The 24,407-nt window shown below is 40.3% G+C and overlaps 2 protein-coding genes and 1 long non-coding RNA gene across 5 annotated transcripts; 1 reads left to right on the top strand and 2 right to left on the bottom strand.

Annotated features, from left to right (window-relative positions):
• Positions 1–2,742: 2,742 nt before the first annotated feature.
• LOC125004082 lies at positions 2,743–24,146 on the bottom strand. 3 transcript variants are annotated; one of them, XR_007112307.1, is made up of 4 exons: positions 24,070–24,146; positions 23,898–23,963; positions 23,429–23,593; positions 2,743–2,797 (listed from the first exon to the last, which is right to left on the bottom strand). It is a non-coding gene; the product is annotated as an uncharacterized LOC125004082 (long non-coding RNA). The 3 variants fall into 3 exon arrangements; XR_007112306.1 differs by lacking the exon at positions 2,743–2,797 and adding an exon at positions 9,161–13,988; XR_007112308.1 differs by lacking the exon at positions 2,743–2,797 and adding an exon at positions 16,224–16,340.
• Positions 5,825–8,479, bottom strand: LOC125004059 (zinc finger protein RFP-like). The gene is made up of 2 exons (XM_047578409.1): positions 8,031–8,479; positions 5,825–7,846 (listed from the first exon to the last, which is right to left on the bottom strand). Exon 2 carries the CDS (start codon positions 7,835–7,837, stop codon positions 6,200–6,202), a length of 1,638 nt encoding a protein of 545 aa, XP_047434365.1. The 5' UTR covers positions 7,838–7,846; positions 8,031–8,479; the 3' UTR covers positions 5,825–6,199.
• Positions 13,982–17,928, top strand: LOC125004052 (zinc finger protein RFP-like). Its single transcript, XM_047578403.1, has 2 exons — positions 13,982–15,712; positions 15,888–17,928. The coding sequence occupies exon 2, from the start codon at positions 15,897–15,899 to the stop codon at positions 17,538–17,540; it is 1,644 nt and encodes a 547-aa protein (XP_047434359.1). The 5' UTR covers positions 13,982–15,712; positions 15,888–15,896; the 3' UTR covers positions 17,541–17,928.
• Positions 24,147–24,407: the final 261 nt, after the last annotated feature.

Below are 24,407 nucleotides of genomic sequence, written 5' to 3'. Positions count from 1 at the left end.
GGGAAGACAGAGGATGAAATTCAGCAGATGATCCAGAAGAGACGACTGAAGATTGAGGAGATGAAAGAGTCAGTGAAGATGAGTAAAGATGCTGCAGACAGAGAGAAAGCAGAAAGTGTTCAGGTCTTCACTGCTCTGATGGAGTCTGTTGAGAGAAGCCTGGACCAGCTCATAAAGGAGATCGAAGACAAACAGAAAACAAGAGAGAAACAGGCTGAAGGTTTCATCAAACATCTGGAACAGGAAGTCTCTGAGCTGATGAAGAGGAGCTCTGAGGTAAAGCAGCTCTCAAGCTCCGAAGACCACCTCCTCCAAAGCTTCTCCTCCCTGAAAGCTGCTCCACCCACCAAGGACTGGACAGAGGTCATCATATTAGGGGACTGTGGTGAGAGCTGTGACTCAGCTGGAGGAGACACTCAGTAAAGACATGAAGAAGCTGGTTGAGGCTGAGCTGAAGAGGGTCCAGCAGTATGCAGTGGATGTGACTCTAGATCCTGATACAGCACATCCTAAACTCATCCTGTCTGATGATGGAAAACAAGTTCACTGTGGTAACATAAGGAAGAATCTTCCAGACAACCCAGAGAGATTTTCTACATGTGCGTGTGTTTTAGGAAAGAAGAGTTTCTCTTCAGGTAGATTTTATTTTCAGGTTCAGGTTAAAGGATTCCTGAGGATGGTTGCTGGACAGTAGGTTTGGTAAATGATTCTGATTCCGAGTCTGAGTCTGATTCTCATACTGATTCTGATGTATACTTCGCTCTTGCTGGTCCTTCAGTGCGTCTCTCTCTTGGTTCTCGTCCTGAGAAGGTGGGGGTGTTTGTGGATTATGAGGAGGGTCTGGTCTCCTTTCATGACGTAGATACTGCAGCTCTTATCTACTCCTTTACTGGCTGCTCCTTCAATAAAACTTTACCCATACTTCAGTCCGGATCTGAATGATGGTGGTAAAAACTCTGCACCTCTGATCATCTGTCTTGTCAATCAAACTTTCTGATCCATTTAATGATGAAGCTTTAAGATCAATGAATGAACATACTGATCTCCACACTTTATTCACATTGTACATATATGCTTTATGTAGAAGAACATTCTCCAAGATTACAATGTTCAATCTACACTCAGCTCATGATTTGTGTCAATTTACAGTTTTTTTAGATTTTCTAACTTGGAATTTGAAGAAGTTAGATGTATTTTTAATCATAAGTCTCTACCATGGAGCCATACTGTCATCCAGAGGCTAGTTAAAGAAATGTCTGTGGAATGTCATTTTAACAAGTAATACTGTTATAGCATTTTAATACATCTATATTCTACAAATTGAGACTGGTTTGCCTAGCCCAAATATAATACCTTATATAATACATTTCCTTCTTCTTGAATTAGGATATTGAGAAAAGTCATAGAAAATAATGAATGTTTCTGATAACATGTATTCATGCTGACATGTTTCATTGAAAGTGTTTCATTTCATGTCTCTTTCTACTTCTGAGTTTCACATTGTGAGAAGTACAGCCGTTAGTTAATACTCTCTTTTGAAAGCACTGAAGTGTTAATCATCGTAAGGCATGAAAAAACTGTTTCGTAAAAAGAGACACACCCTGCAGAGACTGATGATAAACTCGAGCCTGGCCAGTCTTAGTTCAGTTCTCCTTAAGTTGTTATTCGGTCTTAGCTTAATTTCTCCTTCAGTTGTTATTCCATTCTAATTTCGTTCTCTCCTAGCTCTTGTTCTGTTCTCAATTCGTTTTTGTCTTCATGATACTTTTTATTTGTAACTTGAAGTTTTGTTGTCCACCAGTTGACGTGTTTAAGTTTATTTTTGAATTATTCTCTAAAAGTACAAGCTGAGTTCTATTTTAACTGTCAAGAAAGTCATGTATTAATAATATTTTTGAAGATATTTTCGACCGGCCATCTGAAGTATTTTTCAATTCCATCATCGACAACCAATTTTTAACACGTCATCAGACTCTGCTGCACGGCAACTTCGCAGTTGTCCACTTTGTCTACATAACGCTGGGGAAGATTTCAGCTGTAACCGACGCTGAGGTCCGGATCTGCAGGGCTGTCCTCAGTCTGCTCTCAACGCTTCGGTACTGCTGGGTTTGCCCTGATGATAATGCTGTGAAAGATCGAGCTCACCAGGACAGGGTTTGGTCACCTGATCCAGTTGTTCGGAGCAGCATCCAAGGAGTTTCCATAAGTAGACCGTCACCTTCATATTTGAGCAGAGTTGATGACGTGTTATAACTATAGAAACCTTAAACAAATCTAAATCATTAATTTAAGAAATTAGGTTTGCGTCCTCATTGTCGTTTACTTGAGTATTATCATCATTTTCTGTTACTCTGTTATGTTATTCACCATATTGTTTATTGTTCACTGTTCACCTTTGTAAATAAACCACATATTTCACTTGAGTCGTTGTTGTCGTCCGTGTGAGCTGGAAACAGATGATCCCCGTACTGAGAGCTCATGCCTCAGATATGTTGAGATTGGTTATTTACTAATAATTAATACTTATTGAATATTAATTCAAGTCCAGCTCGGGCCTTTCTGGGTGGAGTTTGCATGTTCTCCCTGTGTTCGCGGGGGTTCTCTCCGGGTACTCTGGCTTCCTCCCACCTCCAAAGACATGCTTGTTAGGCTAATTGGTGACTCTAAATTGACCCTAGGTGTGCGTGTGAGTGCAAATGGTTGCATGTCTCAGTGTTAGCCCTTGTGCGACTTGTCCAGGGTGTACCCCGCCTCTCGCCGGATGCCAGCTGGGATAAGCTTCAGTAACCCCGCGACCCTAGTGCAGGATTAAACGATACAGAAGATGAGATCAGATGAATATTGATTGTTTAATTCTCAAAGTGTATTCTAAATCTGTGAGTGGTGCCCCTTTTGAAAGAGTGCAGTTATTACAATTAATTATGTAATAACTTGATTCTCCTACATTTAATACTACAATACTGGTATAACTGAGAACACAAAGATACCAATGGATTAGAGAGATACGGTACAAACTGATTATTCTGGAATAAAAAGATTACATTGTGAATTATGATAAAAATGTCATATCAACTTGTTTCTTTGATTAATGTTCTCATTCCGTCAATCTTCAGTTTATCAGTTTAGATTTAATGGTTGTTGGACTTTTACCTTTTACCTTTGTTTTAATGTTTTTATTCTGTTGATTCATAAAACTCTAGTGTGGAATTTGTGATAATTGTAAAATGAGCTACAATTAAAGTTCTGGAGCTGTGTACTAGATCGTGTCTGTGTCATCAGGAGAGTTTGTTGAAGAAATGAATCTCAAACGCCTCAACTTCCACTTTTCAAAAAAACATGACAAATATTGATTGACTGATTATTAAAATGGGACAGTTTGTATTAATAAACAATTACACGTAAATATGAGAGACTATAACCATATAAAAACTACAAACAAACATGCAATAACAAATAATTCACAGACACACACAAAAGCTGGGGGACTAAGTCTACCAAGCACTAATTAATTAAAATGTTCACATTGTACTGACCTACAATAGTTAACGTTGTAAAGACCAGCGTTGGGCATGGTTACATTAAAAAAGTAATTAGTTATAGTTACTAGTTACTTCTCCCAAAAAGTAACAGAGTTAGTAACTGAATTACTACACTATAAAAGTAACTATTTACCAGGGAAAACACTTCCATTAACGATCGTGTAACCTCACACTTGATTGTTTGATTTTGATTGAAATGTGTGACTGAGAACCAAGTCGGATGATAACAGACAGCTTTAGCTTTTAACGCGACACATTTAATTTTCAGTAACAGAAACGACATAATTACGATGTGTAATTTACATGTTTATATGACATTCAAATCCTCTTAACTTTTAAGGTGCTATCTGAACGAAATAAACTTAAACTTTATTGTTTTAAATATCAAATGAATACTTTTAAAGACGGTTTTATTGTACCTGCTGGTTTTACTGATCACTTGTTGGTACTTTATAGTGCTTTTATCTGTAATTGAAAGCACAGATTTTTTGTTAAACTGACTTTTATTTCAGGAATCTGACATTAAATCTGATCTTTCCAGCTTTACTCCTCCTCTAACTGTAACTCTGTTTGATAAGTTTTGTTTTCTCCTTCAGGTTTACATGTGATTATTATTCTAACATAGAACAAGAGGACTTGTGTTTAGTTCATCTTTTCTTTTGCAGTGTGACTTTATTTCAATCTGCAGGAACCCATCTTCATATTACAGTCTTTTGCAGCTCTGGGTCAATCCCACATTCAGTCTAAAGTTACGTCACTCTTAATTTTTCTATAAACTTCTATATTTGTGTAGTACAGTCATGTGTAACACTAGAATCTTGTCTAATAGTGTCAGAGGGGTTTGTGTAATATAACAATAGGAGCAATAGCAACAGAGCGATATTTGCAAAATAATCATGTGAACATTTTAATTAAGTAGAAAATTCCCTCTAGGAAATTTTGAAAGGGCCACAGGGGGCTACTGCCGGGGGTACCATCTCTGGCAACATGGGAATCAAACCCATGACCAGAGGTAATCAGACAGACATATGATCATCTTTCACTGAGCACTGATACTGAGGAGCTGTAATCACACAAGTCACCTGTGTGTGCATGTGCATGTGTGTAACTGTACTCACCTAAAGTTACCTGTGTGTTTGTGTGGGTTGAGAAGTGTGCGCACATGTGTGTGGTAGAGGTGTGTGTGTTGGCGTGTATTGTTGTAACATAAATGTCTGGGAGACAGGGATCAGCAATATTAACAGCAGAGATATCAAGAGGAGTCCCTGATTAATGAATTGGTCTCAGCTGTGGCTCAGGCAGGCAGAGACAGACAGAAACGTGGAGAAAAACGGTGATTTTCTCTCTCTGTGCTAGTCTCACATTTGGCCTTACTGTGACAAAACGGTAGCTCCTATCAGAAAAAAAAATTATGAAAAAATGATGTTATTTTTCTTTCTATAGTAAATACTTTGGAGACACGTGCGAGTTTTACACAGGGGTCCCTTCCACTTCTCTCAGAAAATCTTTGCATTAGAGTCAATGGAGAGCAGAGAGAGACGTGACCGCACTCAGAGGCTCACAGTTTAAATTCTTTAAGTGTCACTGCTTTGCACATTGTGAGAGACAGAACAAGTTTGTTTACAACTGTGGGAAAAATCGTGTGTGTAGAGTGGAAGTTGTGGCTGGGAGGAGCGTGGAAAGAGAAAAGTTTCAAACAATGTCAGACAACTTCCCCCACTCTAACTGATGATGTCATCCACTCTAGCACGAACATTCAGCACAATACACACTGATTACAATTCTCAAAATTGATCATGGTCATTGAATAGTGACTGAACAAAAACTATATGACCTATCAAAATGTGGATTAATACACCAATACACAAGAATTGTGCCCACAGTTTAAAGTGTAAATATAGTCTCAATGTCTTACGTCACGAAAAATGGGATGAAATACGGGAGGAAGAGGGAAGAAGGCTCTGATTAGTGCTTGGTAGCATGCGTTGGTACACCAGCTTTTGTGTGTATCTGTGCACTATTTCTTGTTGCAGTCTTGTTCTTCTTTTTTGTGTGTTTTTGTCCAGTTATGGTATTATGGTGACTGTAATTTTTTGTTGTTGTTTGTTTTGTTTTTTTTTGTTTTTACCAGCTAATGAGTTGTGATATGGAAATTAGCCATATGGTTATAATCTCTCATATTTGTGTGTAGATATTCATTAATACAAACTGTCACATTTTAATAATCAATCTATCAATCAATATTTCTCATGTATTTTTTTCATCAACACACTCTCCTGATGACACAGGCATGACACAGCTCTTTAATTGTAGCTCATTTCATAGTTAACACAAATTACACACAAGAGTTTCATGAATCAACAGAATAAAAACATAAAGGCAAGTAAAAAGTAAAAGTCCAACAACCATTAAATCTAAACTGATAAATTGAAGAATGAAGGAATGAAAAAAGTTGATATGAACATTTTTATGATAATTCACAATGAAATCATTTTATTCCAGAATGATCAGTTTGTACCATATCCCTCTAATCCATTGATATCTTTGTGCTCACAGCTGTACCAGTATTGTAGTATTGAAGCATATATGTACAGAGTGGGAATAAAGAGTGAAGATCAATAAGTTCATTCATTGATCTCAAAGCTTCATCATTAAATGGATCAGACAGTTTGATTGACAGGACAGATGATCAGAGGTGCAGAATTTTCACCACCATAGTTCAGACTAGGGCCCAACAATGGGTAAAGTTTGTCATTGAAGTGGCAGCCAGTAAAGGAGTAGATAAGAGCTGCAGTATCTACATCATGAAAGGAGACCAGACCCTCCTCATAATCCACAAACACTCCCACCTTCTCAGGACGAGAACCAAGAGAGAGACGCACTGAAGGACCAGCACAGGCTTCGTATTCATTGCTATTTCTCAAACGAACAGTCCAGAAACCATTCTGAGGACTTGCTGTGATGCTTCCCTTCCTGTTGACTGACTCTCTGGCCACTCCTAGATCCCAGTCAGTTTTTCCTTTAACCTGAACCTGAAAGTAAAATCTGCCTGAAGAGAAACTCTTCTTTCCGAAAACACAAAGACAAAACGAAAATCTCTCTGGGTTGTCTGGAAGATTCTTCCTCACAGTACTATGAATCACTTGTTTTCCATCATCAGACAGGATGAGGTAGGGATTTGCTGTGTCAGGATCTAGAGTCACATCCACTGCATACTGCTGGGCCCTCTTCAGCTCAGCCTTAAGCAGCTTCTTCTTGTCTTTCCTGAGTGTCTCCTCCAGCTGAGTCACAGCTCTCACCACAGTCCCCTCATATGATGGTGGACGGACGCTGACCTCTGTCCAGTCCTTGGTGGGTGGAGCAGCTTTCAGGGAGGAGAAGCTTTGGAGGAGGTGGAGGTGGTCTTCAGAGCGTGAGAGCTGCTTTACCACAGAGCTCCTCTTCATCAGCTCAGAGACTTCCTGTTCCAGATCTTTGATGAAACCTTCAGCCTGTTTCTCTGTTGTTTTCTGTTTGTCTTCGATCTCCTTTATGAGCTGGTCCAGGCCTCTCTCAACAGACTCCTTCAGAGTAGTGAAGACCTGAACACCTTCTGCTTTCTCTCTGTCTGCAGCAACTTTACTCATCTTCACTGACTCTTTCATCTCCTCAATCTTCAGTCGTCTCTTCTGGATCATCCGCTGAATTTCATCCTCTGTCTTCTCCAGCTCTGCCTTCTTTCCTTCATATTCTTCTTTCAGAGGAACAAACTCATGTGTCTTGTGGTCTAAAACAGAGCAGAGCATGCAGACACATGTCTGGTCGGTCTTACAGAACAGCTCCAGAGGTTTATCGTGCTTCCTACACATCCTGTCTTCCAGGTTGTCCACAGGATGGATCAGCTGATGTCTTTTCAGACGTGACATTGTCAGATGAGGCTCCAGGTGAGAGTCACAGTAGGAGAGCAGACACACCAGGCAGGACTTCAGGGCCTTCAGTTTGGTTCCAGTGCAGACGTCACAGGGAACTTCTCCTGGTTTGGCAGCTTGTTGCTCTGAGCTGCTGGTTTTCTGTTGAGCTTCATGTCTGAACTGAGTAACCATCTCACTGATGAATGTGTTGATCTTCAGCTGAGGTCTAGTGTAGAAAATCTCTGTACAAAGGGGACACCTGTATCGATCAGTAGTATCCCAGTGTTCAGTGATACAGTGTTTACAGAAGTTGTGTCCACATGATGTAGTGACTGGATCAGTGAACACATCCAGACAGATGGAGCACAGAAACTGATCTTCAGAACTTAGACATCTGGCAGCACACATGTCTACACACTGACAACAAGAGAGAAAAACACACTTTAAGTAAAGATTTATTGATTATTGATGAGTTATTGAACTTCTAAAGAAACGTGCTGAGTCAGTGTGAAGTGGAAAGAGTGGAACTTCCTGTTGAACTTAAGCTCTAAGTTTTGATGCTGGTTGTTGAAACACAGTAAATATTATCGGCTGTACTCACCAGTATTTGAGTCAGATGTTGAGAAAGAACAGATGAACTCAGATGAATTTTCTTCAGATAGAAACACAGAGATTTGTCTTGACTACAGCTCTGCTGCCGCTCTGACGAACTTTCACTTCAGTAAACTGACGTTGAATCTGGTCTTCATGGTTAACCGCTTCCTCTAACTGCAGGTCTGTTTGGCACAGTTTGTTTCCTGCTTCAAGTTCAGACGTGATCAGTTTAAAATGCATTGGCATTATGACCTATTTAATTCCCTTGTGTGACTCTTAAAAAGACTCCAATGTGTTTTTTTTTTTCAGATCAAAGTCTTCCATTCATTGGTGTCCTTTCTGATCTCTTTTGGTCACAGAGAAGACCCACACCATATTTCACTTTACTGTCATTAACAAAAATAAACTTTTGAAAAAGGTTCATTCAGTTTGGATCATTGTTTCCATCTAGTGACTGAACAGTAGGAAAGTCAAATTTATTCTTCAGATGAGGTCACCTTACTCTGTGATAGAACTTAAATTATCTAATATGCTACATTTTATCAGTGACAAGATTTTACAAAGAGAGTGATCACGACACGAAAAAATAGTCTCTCATAATAAAACATTACCTTCGGGTTGTAAAGCTCCTCTGCTGAGCCATGTGGTCTCTCACATATGTCAAGTAAACACTCACTGGCCACTTTATTGGGTACAACAGTTCGATTCCTGGTTAACACAAATAGCTAATCACTCAATCACAAGACTGAAATTCAATGAATTTATTCATGTAGAGGTGATCAAGACAACTTCCTGAAGTTCAAGCTGAACATGAGAATGGGGAAGAAAGAGGATCTAAATGACTTTGAACGTGGTATGGTTGTTGGTGCCAGGCGGGCTGGTCTGAGTATTTCAGAAACTGATCTACTGGGATTTTCACACACAACCATCTCTAGGGTTTACGGAGAATGGTCCGAAAAAGAGGAAATATCCAGTGAGTAGCAATTGTGTGGACTAAAATGTCTTGTTGATGTGAGAGGTCAGAGGAGAATGGGCAGACTAGTTGGAGATGATAGAAAGGAAACAGTAACTCAAATAACCACTGGTTACAACCAAGGAATGTAGAATACCATCTCTGAATGCACAACATGTCCAACCTTGAAGAAGATGGGCTACAGCAGCAGAAGACTCCATCGGGTGTCACTCTTGTCAGCTAAGAACAGATGCCGAGACTACAGTTTGGCTCACAAAAATTGGACAAAAGAACATTGGAAAAACGTGGTCTGACAAGTCTCGATTTCAGCTGTGACATTCTGTTAGGAGGTGACTTGTTGCCCTCTTTTGGTTTACTTTCATGCCTGCTTTTCTCACCTCAGGTGTGTGGAATGAGCTGCTGATTGCTACGCTGGGGCTGGGCTGCCTTCCCACCTGTTTCACATCTCTCGTTGTGTTAAACCATGTTTAAGGACTCTCCACTCTACCATTCTCTGCCAGTTCTTCCAGTTGCCAGTCCTCCAGCTAGCCTCCGGAATCCTATTATTTGTGTATTAGACTTTTTGCTCAAGATCTTTTGCCACGACACACAACAACATATATACCAACTTTTCTATACCAAATTTTTATACTGACTTTCTGTACAATGAAAACAAACTGCGGATAGAAAACATAAAAAAAATGAAACAATAAGAAACTTATTTCATTTAATTGATCAGATTCTCTGTAATTCTTTTGCAAAATAGTTCATATTTAATGGTAAATATACATTATGATGCATTCATAATTTACTAACTTTAAACAGAAATCTGTCTTCAAATAAAGTAATCAAATAACTTCAAATTCTGTTCAGCTGCCTCCTGTTTGCTTTAAATAAGTGAGATATAACTGAACCTCAGGGGACAGATCAGATGAATCCTCAGTTGATGGTCTTGATCATAATGTTCTGGTGGCAGAAGGTGGCAGTGACCTACCTCCACCACAGACATCAAGAATATAACATTTGGGAATTAGATTGTGTAGATAAATAGACATGATAACAATGTCACACTGAGGTTTGTCACTTCAGTTCAACTCAAACTTTATTTATAGACACATTAATAACATCCATGAAATGGCTGTGGTATATTGTTTGTGGTGATTGATTGCTGTGTTTTGGGTGTGTGCCGTTCACACCATGACCTGTGCATTGTGTTTTTTTTTTATTATTGTTGTAGTGTTATTGTTTCGATCTTGAGTATTTGATTTAGTGAGATCTTGAACGTTTCATGGTGCTTTTGATATGAACCCAAGTTTGAGTTGACTAGGGCATTTATAGGTGGTATTTGCATGTTGCATGGGTTTTCTCTGGCTACTGTGTTCTTGTTGTGAGGGCATTGATTATAGTATTTCTGAATTGCAGAATTCCCTGCATGATCCCACCAGTATTGGTATTGGTCCTTCTTCCTTCATGTAATGTTCCATCATGTATTGGTCCGTGTTCCTTCAAGTATTGGTCCGTGTTCCTTCATGTAATTTCCCTTCATGTATTGTTCCTTCAAGTATTGTTCCTTCATGTATTGGTCCGTGTTCCTTCATGTATTGGTCCGTGTTCCTTCATGTAATTTCCCTTCATGTATTGTTCCTTCAAGTATTGTTCCTTCATGTATTGGTCCGTGTTCCTTCATGTATTGTTTCTTCATGTATTGTTCCGTGTTCCTTCATGTGTTGTTCCTTGTTCCTTCATGTAATGTCCCTTCATGTATTGGTCCTTCATGTGATATTCCTTGTTTCTTCATGTAATGGTCCTTCATGTGCTGTTCCTTCATGTAATATTCCTTCATGTAGTGTTCCTTCATATATTGTTCCTTGTTCTTTCATGTATTGTCCCGTGTTCTTTCATCTGTTGTTCCTTCATGTATTGTCCCTTGTTACTTCATGTTTTGTTCCTTCATGTAATGTTTCTTCATGTATTGTTTCTTTCATGTGATGTTTCTTGTTCCTTCATGTAATGTTTCTTCACGTATTGTTCCTTTTTGTATTTTTCCTTCATCTATTGTTCCTTCATGTATTGTGCCATGTTCCTTCATACATTGTTCCTTCATGTAATGTTCCTACATGCATCGTTCCTTGTTCCTTCATGGATTGATCCTTGTTCCTTCATGGATTGTTCTTTCACGTGTTGTTCCTTGTTCCTTCATGTATTGTTCCTCCATGTAATGTTCCTTATATCTTTATGTATTGTTCCTTCATGTAATGTTCTTTCAAGTATTGTTCCTTCGTGTTTTGTTCCTTCATGTAATGTTCCTCCAAGTATTGTTCCTTCATGTACTGTTCTTTGTTCCTTCATCATGTAATGTTCCTTCATGTATTGTTCTATGTTGCTTCATATATTGTTCCTTCATCTATTGTTCCTTGTTCATTGATGTTTTGCCCCTTCGTATATTGTTCCTTGTTCCTTCATGTATTGTTCCACCATGTAATGTTCCTTCAAGTATTGTTCCTTCATGTATTGTTCCTTCGTGTAATGTTCCTTCGAGTATTGTTCCTTGTTCCTTCATGTAATGTACCTTCATATTGTAGGGGAAATAAGTTATTAAACAATTAAGTGTAATAACTGCACTTCTCAAAATGGGGCACCACTCACAGATTTAGAATACACTATGAGAATAACTCAATTAATATTGGATCGACATTAATTATTAGTATTTAATCAGTCTCATCATATCTGAGGCGTCAGCTATCAGTACAGGGATCACCTATTTCCAGCTCACAAGGACCTTCTAACAATGACTTAAGTTAAATATGTGCTTTATGTACATAGGTGAATTGTGATTAATAAACAATATGATGAATAATATAACAGTGTAATGGAAAATGATGAGAATATCAAAAGAAACGAGTTTAACTAAAGTGAGAAGTATGAATGAAATTGAGGACGCAAACGGAACCTCATTTCTTAAATTAACGATTTAGATTTGTTTCAGGTTTCGTTAGTTATACCACAATCATCAACTCTGCTCAAATATGAGGTGATGGTCTACTTATGGAAACTCCTTGGATGCCGCTCCGAACAACTGGATCAGGTTACCAAACCCTGGTGAGCTTGATCTTCCACAGCGGTGTCGTCGGGGAAACCCAGCAGTACTGATGCACTGAAAGTAGATTGATGGACAGTCCTACAGATCTTAACCTCAGTGTCGGTTACAGCTGGAGTCTTCTTCAGCGTTATGTAGACAAAGTGGACAACTGTGAAGTTGCCGTGCAGCAGAGTCAGATGACGTGTGTTAAAAATCGGTTGTCAGTGTGTCATGGTTTAGGTCTGTCTTTCATTTTGGAGTTATGTTTTGAAGTTCCCTGTTTTATTTTGTCGAGTTATCTAGTTTCCTGTCTGTCATGTCTCCTTGTGGTCGGTCATGTGTGTCTGGGTCGTGTCTTGTATTTCCTGTTTTATTTTGTTAAGTTTCTGGGTTTCTTGTTTTGTGCCTCCTTGTCTCCTTGTCCCCGGTCTTGGCCGGCCGTCTGCAGTGCGTCCCAGTACCTGCACCCAGTGCCTGCACCCAGGAACCAGCCGTCCGCAGCATCTCACGTTCCCGTTCCTGAGGAGCCGTTTGCTCCCATTGCCCACGTTCCCGTTCCTTGAGGAGCCGTTTGCTCCCATTGTCCACGTTCCCGAGGAGCCGTTTGCTCCCATCGTCCATGTTCCCGAGGAGCCGTTTGCTCCCATCGCCCACATTCTTGAGGAGCCGTTTGCTGCGGTAGTCCACGTCCCCGATTCTGAGGAGCCGTTAGGTCCGGCAGACCATGTTCCTGAGGCGGTTACCGCACCTGCTGCCCATGCCCGCGTTCCCGATCCTGAGCCGGTCGCCGCACCGGCAGCGCATGCCTACGTTTCCAATCCTGAGCCGGTCGCCGCACCTGCAGCCCACGCCTGAGTTCCCGATCCTGAGCCCTTTGCCGCACCGGCAGTCCACGCCTGCGTTCCTGAGCGGCCTGCCACATTTTCCCAGCCTCCCAGCCGTCCTCGGGAGCGTCCCGCCACCGGGTGGGGGGGGGGGTTATCTAGTTTCCTGTCTCTCCTGTCTCCTTGTGGTTGGTCATGTGTGTCTGGGTCATGTCTTGTGTTTCCTGTTTTATTTTGTTAAGTTTCTGGGTATCCTGTTTTGTGCCTCCTTGTTTCGTGATTATTAATTGGTTTCTCCTGCTGTGATTGCCCTCATGCGTCTCACCTGTGTCTTGTCATCCCTCAGTCCTCATGTGTATATATAGCCCTGCCTTTCCCTTTCTTCCTTGTCGCGTCGTCTTAACGTCTCCACGCATGTTCCATGTTTCCTCGTCCTTGTTTTTTTCCTTGCCATTTTCCTTTCTCATGCCACATCATGATTCCTTGATTTTTTGGAATGAAACATCATGTCGGCATGAAAACACATTATCACTAACATTCATTCATTTCTATGACTTTACTCAATATCCTAATTCATTATAACTAAATAATGATAGTAAGAAGCGCTTGCAAGTAAAGGTAGATTATATTCGGGCTAGGCTAAGCAGTTTTGCCTTGACTAAACTACCACATTCCAAAGACATTTCTTTATCTAGCCTCTGGATGGCAGTATGGCTTCATGGTAGAGACTTAGGATTAAAATACTAAGGGACTAACTTTACCAAATTTCAAGCTAGAAAGACGAACAAAACTGTAAATTGACACAAATCACGAGCTGAGTATAGATCAAACATTGTAATTTTGGTTACAAGTGTACATTTCATAGTTTACATGACATTTACATTTACATAGTTTGTAGTTGTAGTCGATGAGGGATCTTGCAGTTCTTAATTATTATTTATCTTTATCTGCCACAGGTGGTCCAGGCGCCGAGAAGTCTGGTTGTTCTCATCTCTAGTGCCTGCTGGTGGATTACACGTAGGCGGGAGAAAAAGTACTAAATTCTTGCTCGTTGGCATGGGACTGTACTTACAGGCTCGTTTTGTGGCTTTGTTTTATGGTCTCAGAAATCTGCAAAGGAAACAACAACAGTCCTGTCCATCATAGACTGTCTGACGAAGTGACCCCTCCTGGGGAGTCGAGGGAGAAACAAAATGTTCCACAATGTATTGTTCCTTGTTCCTTCATTTAATGTTCCTTCTTGTATTGTTCCTTGTTCCTTCTTGTATTTTGTTGACACTTGGCTATTTGTGACTTGGGGCCCAGGTTCCAGATGTAGATCAGCAGCCCCCAGATATGATGATGTGACCACGATGCTTCAGAGGCTACGGTGCTCTTTGTTGTTGAGACAAACATACCTCTGATAACTGAGTGTATGTTTTTTACCTGAAAACACCTGCATCTATCTACTCTGAGTTGGAAGTCACATGTGGAGAGAATCCCGTACTTGACTTTGAATTTGTTTTAAAATAATTTACAAAGGTTCTGATCAGATTATCAGTTTGATTCTTTCCACATGATATAAATCTTACAGGATTGTTGACACATAAAGCTTTAATGGGAGAGAAGTGGTTGACTGGGCTTCAGAAATGAAAAGAGGTGGACAGAAAACTGTATTGAAGTAAATCGGAGAATATGTGATGTTATTTTCACTGTGCTTTTGTTTTAAAGCAGAAATAACGATGTCTGTAACCAGCTCATTTGTTTTCTTTGAGTCCTGATTTACAGGAAATGATGAAATTCAAGATCTTCATTAAGACCAGAGAATCAGAGTGAATTTCATCATTTTCTGTCTCCGTGGACTATGTGATTATTAACCCCCTGCTGTCTTTTTGGGGTAATGGCTACCTCCTGTCTGTATCTACCATGGGGTAGTTGATGAGCCAAACAACTCTACCTGCTACCAGACTCACATGTTTTTATCATATCAATGACTCAATGAAGTCAGACAATTTACCTCCTGACAAAGGCCCTGATGATTGATGATCTCGTCCCACACAGCTGGCATGGCACGGCTCAGGGTTGACTGACACACTCCTGACCGGTCGGCCAGTTCCCGCTGCAAAGCCCCTGTTGCCAGGAACCCCAGTGTGGTGAGCACCTGTGTGGGCATGGACAATACCTGGCTCCGCAGCTTTGCGCACAGCTCCAGTAATACTGGCCTCAGCAAACGAAAATGATGATTGATTTCACAATACTGTGGAAACCGGTGTACGCCAGCAATGATGTTGGCGGAGGTCACCGCCCATTTCCACGGTCAATTCACTTTTGATACATCTGAAAGTGACGTTGATGTGGGCATATGCCATGTGAAGAGCAGATTTCCTACAGTTCAGTCACTAGATGGAAACAATGATGCAAACTGAATGTGAGTTTAAGTCGGGTTCAATATATTCAGAAACACTTAAAAAGTTTATTGTTGTTAATAAAAGTGAAGTGAAGTCTGGTGTAGTCTTTCTCTATGCCCAGCAGAGGTCAGAAAAAAACAGAACAACTATCAGAAGAGTGATGAACTGCAATAAAGCCACACCAGGAAATAAGTCATGTAAAACTCTCATGTATTTTAAACTGATCACATCTTCACTTGAAGCAGGAAAAAAACTGAGACAAACAGAGCAGCATTTAGAGGAGGAGCTAAACTGGAAAGACCAGATTCAACATCACTTTCCTGAAATGAAACTCAAACATTGTCAGGGCGGTGGCAGAGCTGCAGTCCAGACAAATCTCTGTGTTTCTGTCTGAAGAAAATTCAACTGAGTTCATCTGTTCTTTCTCAACATCTGACTCAAATACTGGTGAGTACAGCTGATAATATTTCATCAAAGCATCAAAACTTTGACCTTCAATCCAACAGGAAGTTCCACTCTTTCCTCTTCACACTTGACTCAGCATGTTTCTTTAGAAGTTCAATAACTCATCAATAATCAATAAATCTCTACCTAAACTGTGTTTTTTTTCTCTTGTTGTCAGTGTGTAGACATGTCTGTTGCAAAATGTCTGAGATCTGAAGATCAGTTTCTGTGCTCCATCTGTCTGGATGTGTTCACTGATCCAGTCACTGCACCATGTGGACACAACTTCTGCAAACACTGCATCACTCAACACTGGGATACTACTGATCTATGCAAGTGTCCCCTGTGTAAAGAAATTTTCTACAATAGACCTCAGCTAAAAATCAACACTTTGTTATCTGAGATGGTTGCTCAGTTCAGACATGAAGCTCAACAGAAAGGCAGCAGCAGCAGCTCAGAGCAACAAGCTGCCAAACCAGGGGAAGTTCCCTGTGACGTCTGCACTGGAACCAAACTGAAGGCCCTGAAGTCCTGCCTGGTGTGTCTGCTCTCCTACTGTGACTCTCACCTGGAGCCTCATCTGACAATGTCACGCCTGAAAACACATCAGCTGATCCACCCTGTGGACAACCTGGAAGACAGGATGTGCAGGAAGCACGATAAACCTCTGGAGCTGTACTGTAAGACCGACCAGACATGTGTCTGCATGATCTGTTCTGTTTTAGACCACAAGACACATGAGGTTGTCCCTCTGAAAGAAGGATATGAAGGAAAGAAGGCACAGCTGGGGAAGACAGAGGATGAAATTCAGCGGATGATCCAGAAGAGACGACTGAAGATTGAGGAGATGAAAGAGTCAGTGAAGATGAGTAAAGATGCTGCAGACAGAGAGAAAGCAGAAGGTGTTCAGGTCTTCACTGCTCTGAAGGAGTCTGTTGAGAGAGGCCTGGACCAGCTCATAAAGGAGATCGAAGACAAACAGAAAACAACAGAGAAACAGGCTGAAGGTATCATCAAAGATCTGGAACAGGAAGTCTCTGAGCTGATGAAGAGGAGTTCTAAGTTAAAGGAGCTCTCACACTCTGAAGACCACCTCCACCTCCTCCAAAGCTTCTCCTCTCTGAAAGCTGCTCCACCCACCAAGGACTGGACAGAGGTCAGCGTCCGTCCACCATCATATGAGGGGACTGTAGTGAAAGCTGTAACTCAGCTGGAGGAGAAACTCAGTAAAAACATGAAGAAGCTGGTTGAGGCTGAGCTGAAGAGGGTCCAGCAGTATGCAGTGGATGTGACTCTAGATCCTGATACAGCAAATCCTGCACTCATCCTGTCTGATGATGGAAAACAAGTTCACTGTGGTGACGTGAGGAAGAATCTCCCAGACAACCCAGAGAGATTTTCTACATGTGCGTGTGTTTTAGGAAAGAAGAGTTTCTCTTCAGGTAGATTTTACTTTCAGGTTCAGGTTAAAGGAAAGACTAAATGGACTGTAGGAGTGGCCAGAGAGTCAATCAACAGGAAAGGAAACATCCCACTGAATCCTCAGAATGGTTACTGGACTGTTTGTTTGAGAAATAGCAATGAATACAAAGCCTGTGCTGATCCTCCAGTGCGTCTCTCTCTTGGTTCTCGTCCTGAGAACGTGGGGGTGTTTGTGGATTATGGGGAGGGTCTGGTCTCCTTTCATGACGTAGATACTGCAGCTCTTATCTACTCCTTTACTGGCTGCTCCTTCAATGACAAACTTTACCCATATTTCGGTCCCTGGTTGAATGATGGAGGTAAAAACTCTGCACCTCTGATCATCTGTCCTGTCAATCAAACTGTCTGACGAAGCTTTGAGATCAATGAATTAACTTATTGATCTTCACTCTTTATTCCCACTCTGTACATATATGCTTTAATACTACAATACTGGTACAGCTAAGAACACAAAGATATCAATGGATTAGAGATGGAAGATGGAGATGGAAATGGATTATTCTGGAATAAAATGATTTAATTGTGAATTATGATAAAAATGTTCATATCAACTTGTTTTCTATCATTAATGTTCTCATTCCTTCATTCTTCAGTTTAGATTCAATGGTTGTTGGACTTTTACCTTTTACCTGTTTAATGTTTTTATTTGTTTTAATGTTGATTCATGAAACTCTTGTGTGGAATTTGTGATAATTGTAAAATGAGCTACAATTAAAGTCCTAGAGCTGTGAACTAGATCGTGTCCGTGTCATCGGGAGAGTTTGTTGAAGACAAGAATCTAAACTTCACCTCAACTTCCACTTCTCAAATATGAAAAATATTGATTAATGGATTGTTAAAATGGTACAATTTGTAGTCTATTAATGAACATTTATAATAATAACGCAAAAAACGCAAAAGCTGGGGGACCAAGGTCCTTTGCACAAAAGTAGGATTCAGATATCCGGGATAAGTGACTAAGCCTGAGGCCTGTATCACGAAGCAACCTCAATTTATCTGGCTTCACTCCAACTTATCCAGAGGAACTTATCCAGAACAGTGACGATCTGGATAAGCGGTATCACGACACTGGTCACCAACTCACTAACTCAATCCAGGTTTGTGTTGTGAATCGGTGAACGTGCATGTATAATGGCGGGTTCCAGGGCAGCAGGCCAATCACAATCATGAAGCTGATCCGCCAGCAAAAAGGAGCAAAGACTGATTCTACTCAAATATGAAGAAGAAAAAATAAATGTCACTGGAAAAGTCAAAAACCGTGGCTGCATCAAAGAGACACCATAAGGCATGGTAAAGGATTGCAGATTAAATAAATTACACATCAATGGCTCAATTAGTTTACTTTTAATGAAGCCATGAATCCCAATCACTGTGATGCATAGATGAATCGCGTGTATGACAATTTGTGACATTCCCCCAGATGTGACCCCCTCTCGAGTAAAAAGAACGTGGGAGCAGACAAAAACCAAGCACAAAAACATAATTTCATCTGGAAGTTGGATTTCTTAATTCTATAATGTTACACGGGCTACAATAAAGCTGGAAGCTAATGCCACAATTACATCATATCAATACATCAAGTTGTAGCCTGAATGAAATTATCCTGATTCTGAGCTGTAAGTTTAGCGGGGACAAATGGCTAAAATATCCTCTTCTTTGTGTGACTATCTCCTAATTTCCCTTCAGGGATCGATCAACTTTTACAAGCTGCAGCTTTTTTTATATACTGAAAATTGCTGTGCTCTGAATTTTATGTACTTCTAATTTTAAGCATTACTTCTTTTCCAAAGACAGAAGTTCCTGCGATAAGTCAGTCAGTCTGTCTGTCTGTCTGTCTGTGATGCGTTGACGCCGTAACGCTCTTCTCGTGATTTGGGCTCCAGTCTCAATCAGGTTTTCAATGAAAGGGCACATGATTCTTTCCCTAAGAGCTCATTGACTGGTGGGTGGAGCCTTTTATCGGATTCAGGTAAATCCTGAAAGTTACCCTGACCCAAAGCAGGTTTGCCGTTCAGAGTAAGTTACCACAGTAACATAGCTCGGTAAGAATAAATCGTGCTTCGTGATACCGGAAACCCAGGCTTAACCCTGAAGTTACCTTGCTAAACCCGTTATTCTGCTTCATGATACAGGCCTTAAGTCTCAACGAATCCAAAACAAGAGCGCCCAGATTTATTCTGTTGTACACACATCAAGCCAGGATGAGCGGACACAGATTCATCAAGCCAGGTGAAACTAATCTTGGATCAGAGGCTCCTCAAGTAGACCCCGTGATTGATCACAGATTGACGGATTCACAATGGCAACGTGAGTAGTGTTCGTCTCCCTATTGGAACAAGAGATACTTACTGAGGGCTATGAAGAGGTAAAAGATCAAATTAAGAAGAAAGAAAAAACTGCCACTGCCACAAAACAAAGAGAGAAAACAGGCATCATATTACAGTCCACCTGAATGCGTAAGTATTCCACAAACACACACTCACTACACTACTGAAACATCACAATTACAATCCAAATAGTTAATTAACATCTCAGAAAACGTAGTTGTACTCTGATTATGAAACAGCTGAAACTACAAGTGAAACTGATGGCAAATGTGAATGAAATTATGTAAATGCAATTCAATGCAATGCAACTCAATCTAATGCCATCTATCTATCTATCTATCTATCTATCTATCTATCTATCTCTGCTCAAACGTACACTGTACCTGCTATATTGCCTGTACGTACAACAGTGAAAAACAAAACAAAAAAAAAATAAAAGTGGGTGGTGAGACACCACCAGCTGCTTCACCCTAGCAGAGGACAGAGACTTGTGTTGGAGGGAATCCCTTGGGGGACATACTCAAATATAAGTCCCTCCCAAGAAGATGCCACCCTCTTCATACAAGGTACTTTCTTCCACTGTTTGATATACTGTACACTGTACATAGCTTGTGATGCGCATTGATTGGTTTAATAGTCTACATCAGTGGTCCCCAACCCCCCAGCCGTGGACCGGTACCGGTCCGTGGATCAATTGGTACCGGGCCGCACAAGAAATAATTAAATATTTCCATTTCATGTATTATCTGAGTCTGAACGATCTTTTATTTTGAAAAAAAAATTATTCTGAGAAATGACCAGATTCGCGCCAACATTGAACCCACAAGCAAGCAAAATGAGTAAGAAACTTATGTCTTTGGAAAGTTTCTTTGCGAAGGGGAAAGGCCCAGTGAAGAGACAGGAGAAGAGCCCACTTCCAAGAAAAAGAAATCTTTTAACAGACAATACCAGGAGTCCTACTTGAAATATGAATTTATCCCGGTAGGTGATTCCCACATACCAAGCCCGCTCTGCATAATATGTGGCGACCGGCTTGCTAATGAGGCAATGAAGCCTTTAAAATTGCTTTGTCACTTGGAGACCAAGCATTCTGGATTAAAAGACAGAAAAAAAAAGAAAAAAACAGGAACACGACGGACAGAAGAAATTACTGATGGCCACCACATCAGGTGGCAATACTACTTGTGTATGTGCGATATCTTTATCAGGAGGATGTGCATGAGGATATGTTATGCACACTATTGGTGCCAACCAACACCACCACCGCAGAACTGTTCAAGTCGCTGGATGGTTATATATCAGGAAAACTGAAATGGTCCTCTTGTGTCGGCATATGCACAGCAAAGCTGCTGCCATGACCGGACGGCTGCCTGGTTTAACTGCTCGGATTAAAGAAGTTGCACCTGAATGTGAATCTACACATTGTATTATTCACAGGGAAATGCTGGCAAGCCAAAAAATGCCACCAGAATTGAACAGCGTATTGAATGATATTATTAAAGTTATTAACCATGTCAAAGCACAAGCCCTTAACTCGCACCTGTTTGAGCAAACACGTTTTGGCCTATCCTAGTGGACCATGGCTTGACTTTAGTGTTCTTCATCAGAGGTGTATGGACAAGGTCTTTTGTGTTAGTTTGTTCTTGTTGTTTAAACACTTATTTTAGTACCGGTAAAATGTATTGCCTTTGATCCAGTCCTCTCGTGGCGTTATTGTGCATTATTTTTTTCATGAAAATAAAATGTTCTTTATATTCGTTTTTGTGGAGTATCTGTATCTTATTTTGAAGGGATGTTTGAACGTTACCATAGAAGTAGAGCTTTTGAGTCTTAGCGGGCACACCTACATGTCGAAGCCCTTTCTGTCAGTGCACAGCAGACATATAATAATGCCCCCACCAGGACCAGGGCTGGATGGAGATGATCTTTGGCCTCCCGAAGGAACGCTTCCAATGTCTACACCATCTCAGGTCAGCCCAGACAGGACATGTGACATCACTGCGGCCTGTCCTCTACTATGTGCCCTGCCTGGGGAGGAAGGGGGACCCAGAGTACCATCAGACAGTGGACTGGGACAATCCGCCATCTCAGTTGAACACTGTTGTCAACCGGGAAAAGATTATTTCAGTTAAACTGCATTCTGTATGTTTAAGTTGAAGATAGCCTGTAATGGTAGAGACATATGCTTTAAAGTTAAATTAAATTGGGTCTGCAATGGTAAAGGAATGTGTTTTGGCCGATAGTGCTGTATGCTGTGTATGCAGTATCCCTGCCATTTGTTTGGTCATTTAAATATGGAATTGTCCTGGATTTATGTGTTGTATAATATCCTTTGATTCTGTTCTTTCTATCTTGTAGAGCACTGTGTGACTTCAGGTTTGAAAGGAGCTGATGGTTTACTTCCATTGATTTATCCTTATTCAATAAAGAAACATCATGTTACTCTCTGACGTGTATTTATATTTCTATGGGATGTATATTTTATATATAGTCTATGGGAAACTAAACTATCTACTGATTGAAAAATCTAAATTGATTGAAATTAATGATGACAAATGTTTAAATAATGACAGTGGGTCTAGTTGAAAGTAATATTAATGTGTAGTGGGCAGTGGAATAAATATTGGTTTCCATTTGTGGTGACTGCTGACTGAGATAAGGGATGAGATTAACTAGATCCTGGAAGTTATCCTGGTCTGGACCAGGCTAGCTCCACGGGATAAATCTCCATGGTAACTTATGTCTATCCCACTTTCCCCCATCCTGCTTTCGTGCAACTGGATCATGGATAAATTAATCCAGGATAACCAACATATCCCGGCTAAATCCCTTATCCTGGTTTTGTGCAACAGGCCCCAAGGCTACCAAGCACTAATTAATTAAAATGTTTACATGATTATTTTGCTTTGTTGCTATTGCTCCTATTGTTATATTACACAAACCCCTCTGACAGTATTAGACAAGATTCTACAGTGTTACACATGATTTTTCTACACAAATCTAGAAGTTTATAGGAGAAATGAAGAGTGATGTAACTTTAGACTGAATGTGGGATTGACCCAGAGCTGTAAAAGACTGTAATATGAAGATGAGTTCCTGCAGATTGAAATAAAGTCACACTGCAAAAGAAAAGAAGGATCAAACACCACATATATACCAACTTTCTGTCCAATGAAAACAAACTGCAGATAGAAAACATAAAATAAATGAAACAATAAGGAACTGATTTCATTTAACTGCTTCAAAATCTGTGAAAACAAATGTGATGAAAAGTTTGACCCCTGATCAGACTGAATGATCCTTGGTATTCCAAATATAGCAATAAATTGTGTTAATACCAATGATTAAATGTTCAAATGACTTGTCTACTGCAGGTATTGGACAAAGCGGGGCAGGCTTAATACCCTGATTAGGCTTACCTGTTACCTGACATATATGGCTAGTCTTAATATAAGCTGCCACATCACGCATGAGACAAAGTCAAAAAAAATAACGCAAGATGTGATGATACGTTTTCCCAACTCCCAAACGCCCTGTGTGATCATGAGAACATTTCAACACTTCATTTCGACACTTAGTTGGTACCACAACTTGAACAACTGCCTCACACTGGCAAGTGTTACCGTTACATAGGATAGGTTCATATTCCAGGCTTTCAGCGTTGTGCTTTGTTTGAATATAGAGAGATATCATGAATTATTGTTCCATGAACACAACTGCCATTTGTCGTGAAATATTCACCAATTTCTGAACTGTTATGTGTTGGGAACCAGCTCACAAATTATTTGGCCTCGAGATATGAGGTTAGCATTTAAGGCACTTCAGTTATACTATAAGCTTACATGTGCGTAAATGGTCTCTTTTCTGGCTCCTTGGTACCAAATGTCTCTTTCAGTATCCATAGTCGTACCTTAAGTATGCTGTCCTTTTAAACTTGAGTGCCGAATGTGGGTGCGAATGGAGTCAGCTGGCTAGTATCAGGTCGGTGGCTGTATTTCACATGAGATGGCGTCAGCTTCTCTGCAGGCTTGCAGGCTAGTCTTTTGCAGCCGGGGATTTTTCACTGTAGCGGCCTCTTGGATAAACCACGCAAGATAGAGATAAGAGAGAGCTTCGACTGGTGTAACTTTATTCTCTCCTCTTTACCAATCTGACACCGTGAAAACTATACGTGGAGATAATACAAATGCTATGTTTGCACAAATAATACAAATAAATCATGTTTACATTTTTAAACTTCATACAATCCTGTTCAAACTCAAACTTAATGAAACTTTTACATGAAATTAGCCTGGTGCAGCTTGAATTAATAAAATAATTAAAATAAATGATGACAATTTCCTTCGTTTGTACTGCATGCACCTTTAATATGCTCTTACCTCCTTCTGCTTCCAAGGGCGCTAAGTTTGAGCTCATACAGTCAGTGCCTGCTAGCGGTCTACCTTCTGTGCTTGACATAAAAAAATACATAAATAAAAATAAAATAAATAAATTAACTTTTTCCTAGTTTCAACAGGATTCACAGGTCAACTATTTGTTTGCATGTTTTACCGACTCTGGAGCAACGCAAGCAGGTCGATGCAATCGGAGAGGAGCAGGAAGTCTAGCGCCAGCAATAACAGGAAGCAGTAGAAGAAGAGTGGTACTCTTCAAAATAAAAGGACAAAAGAAACGCAAGATGGCAGAATTGCATTAATTACCCAAATAAATTATGCTGCCGTTTACACAGCCCACGAACAAAATAAAACCAAGATAAGAAAATAAGACAGAGAAACACTGATACCAAACATTAAATCTTCATGTTTTAATTAGTGTTAAGAAACATAAGAAACATTCAGTCAAATAAGAGAAATAAGTTTTTGACAAGTAGTAGTAGTGGTAGAATTTCT

Source organism: Mugil cephalus, chromosome 2 (genome assembly GCF_022458985.1).
Source record: "Mugil cephalus isolate CIBA_MC_2020 chromosome 2, CIBA_Mcephalus_1.1, whole genome shotgun sequence".
Lineage (NCBI taxonomy): Eukaryota > Metazoa > Chordata > Actinopteri > Mugiliformes > Mugilidae > Mugil > Mugil cephalus.
This window is presented reverse-complemented; position numbering and strand designations above follow the sequence as displayed.

What these genes read in the sequence shown, in the direction of transcription:
- LOC125004052 (XM_047578403.1), top strand. Translation starts at nt 15,897, where the DNA reads ATGTCTGTTGCAAAATGTCTGAGATCTGAAGATCAGTTTCTGTGCTCC.
- LOC125004059 (XM_047578409.1), bottom strand. Translation starts at nt 7,837, where the DNA reads ATGTGTGCTGCCAGATGTCTAAGTTCTGAAGATCAGTTTCTGTGCTCC.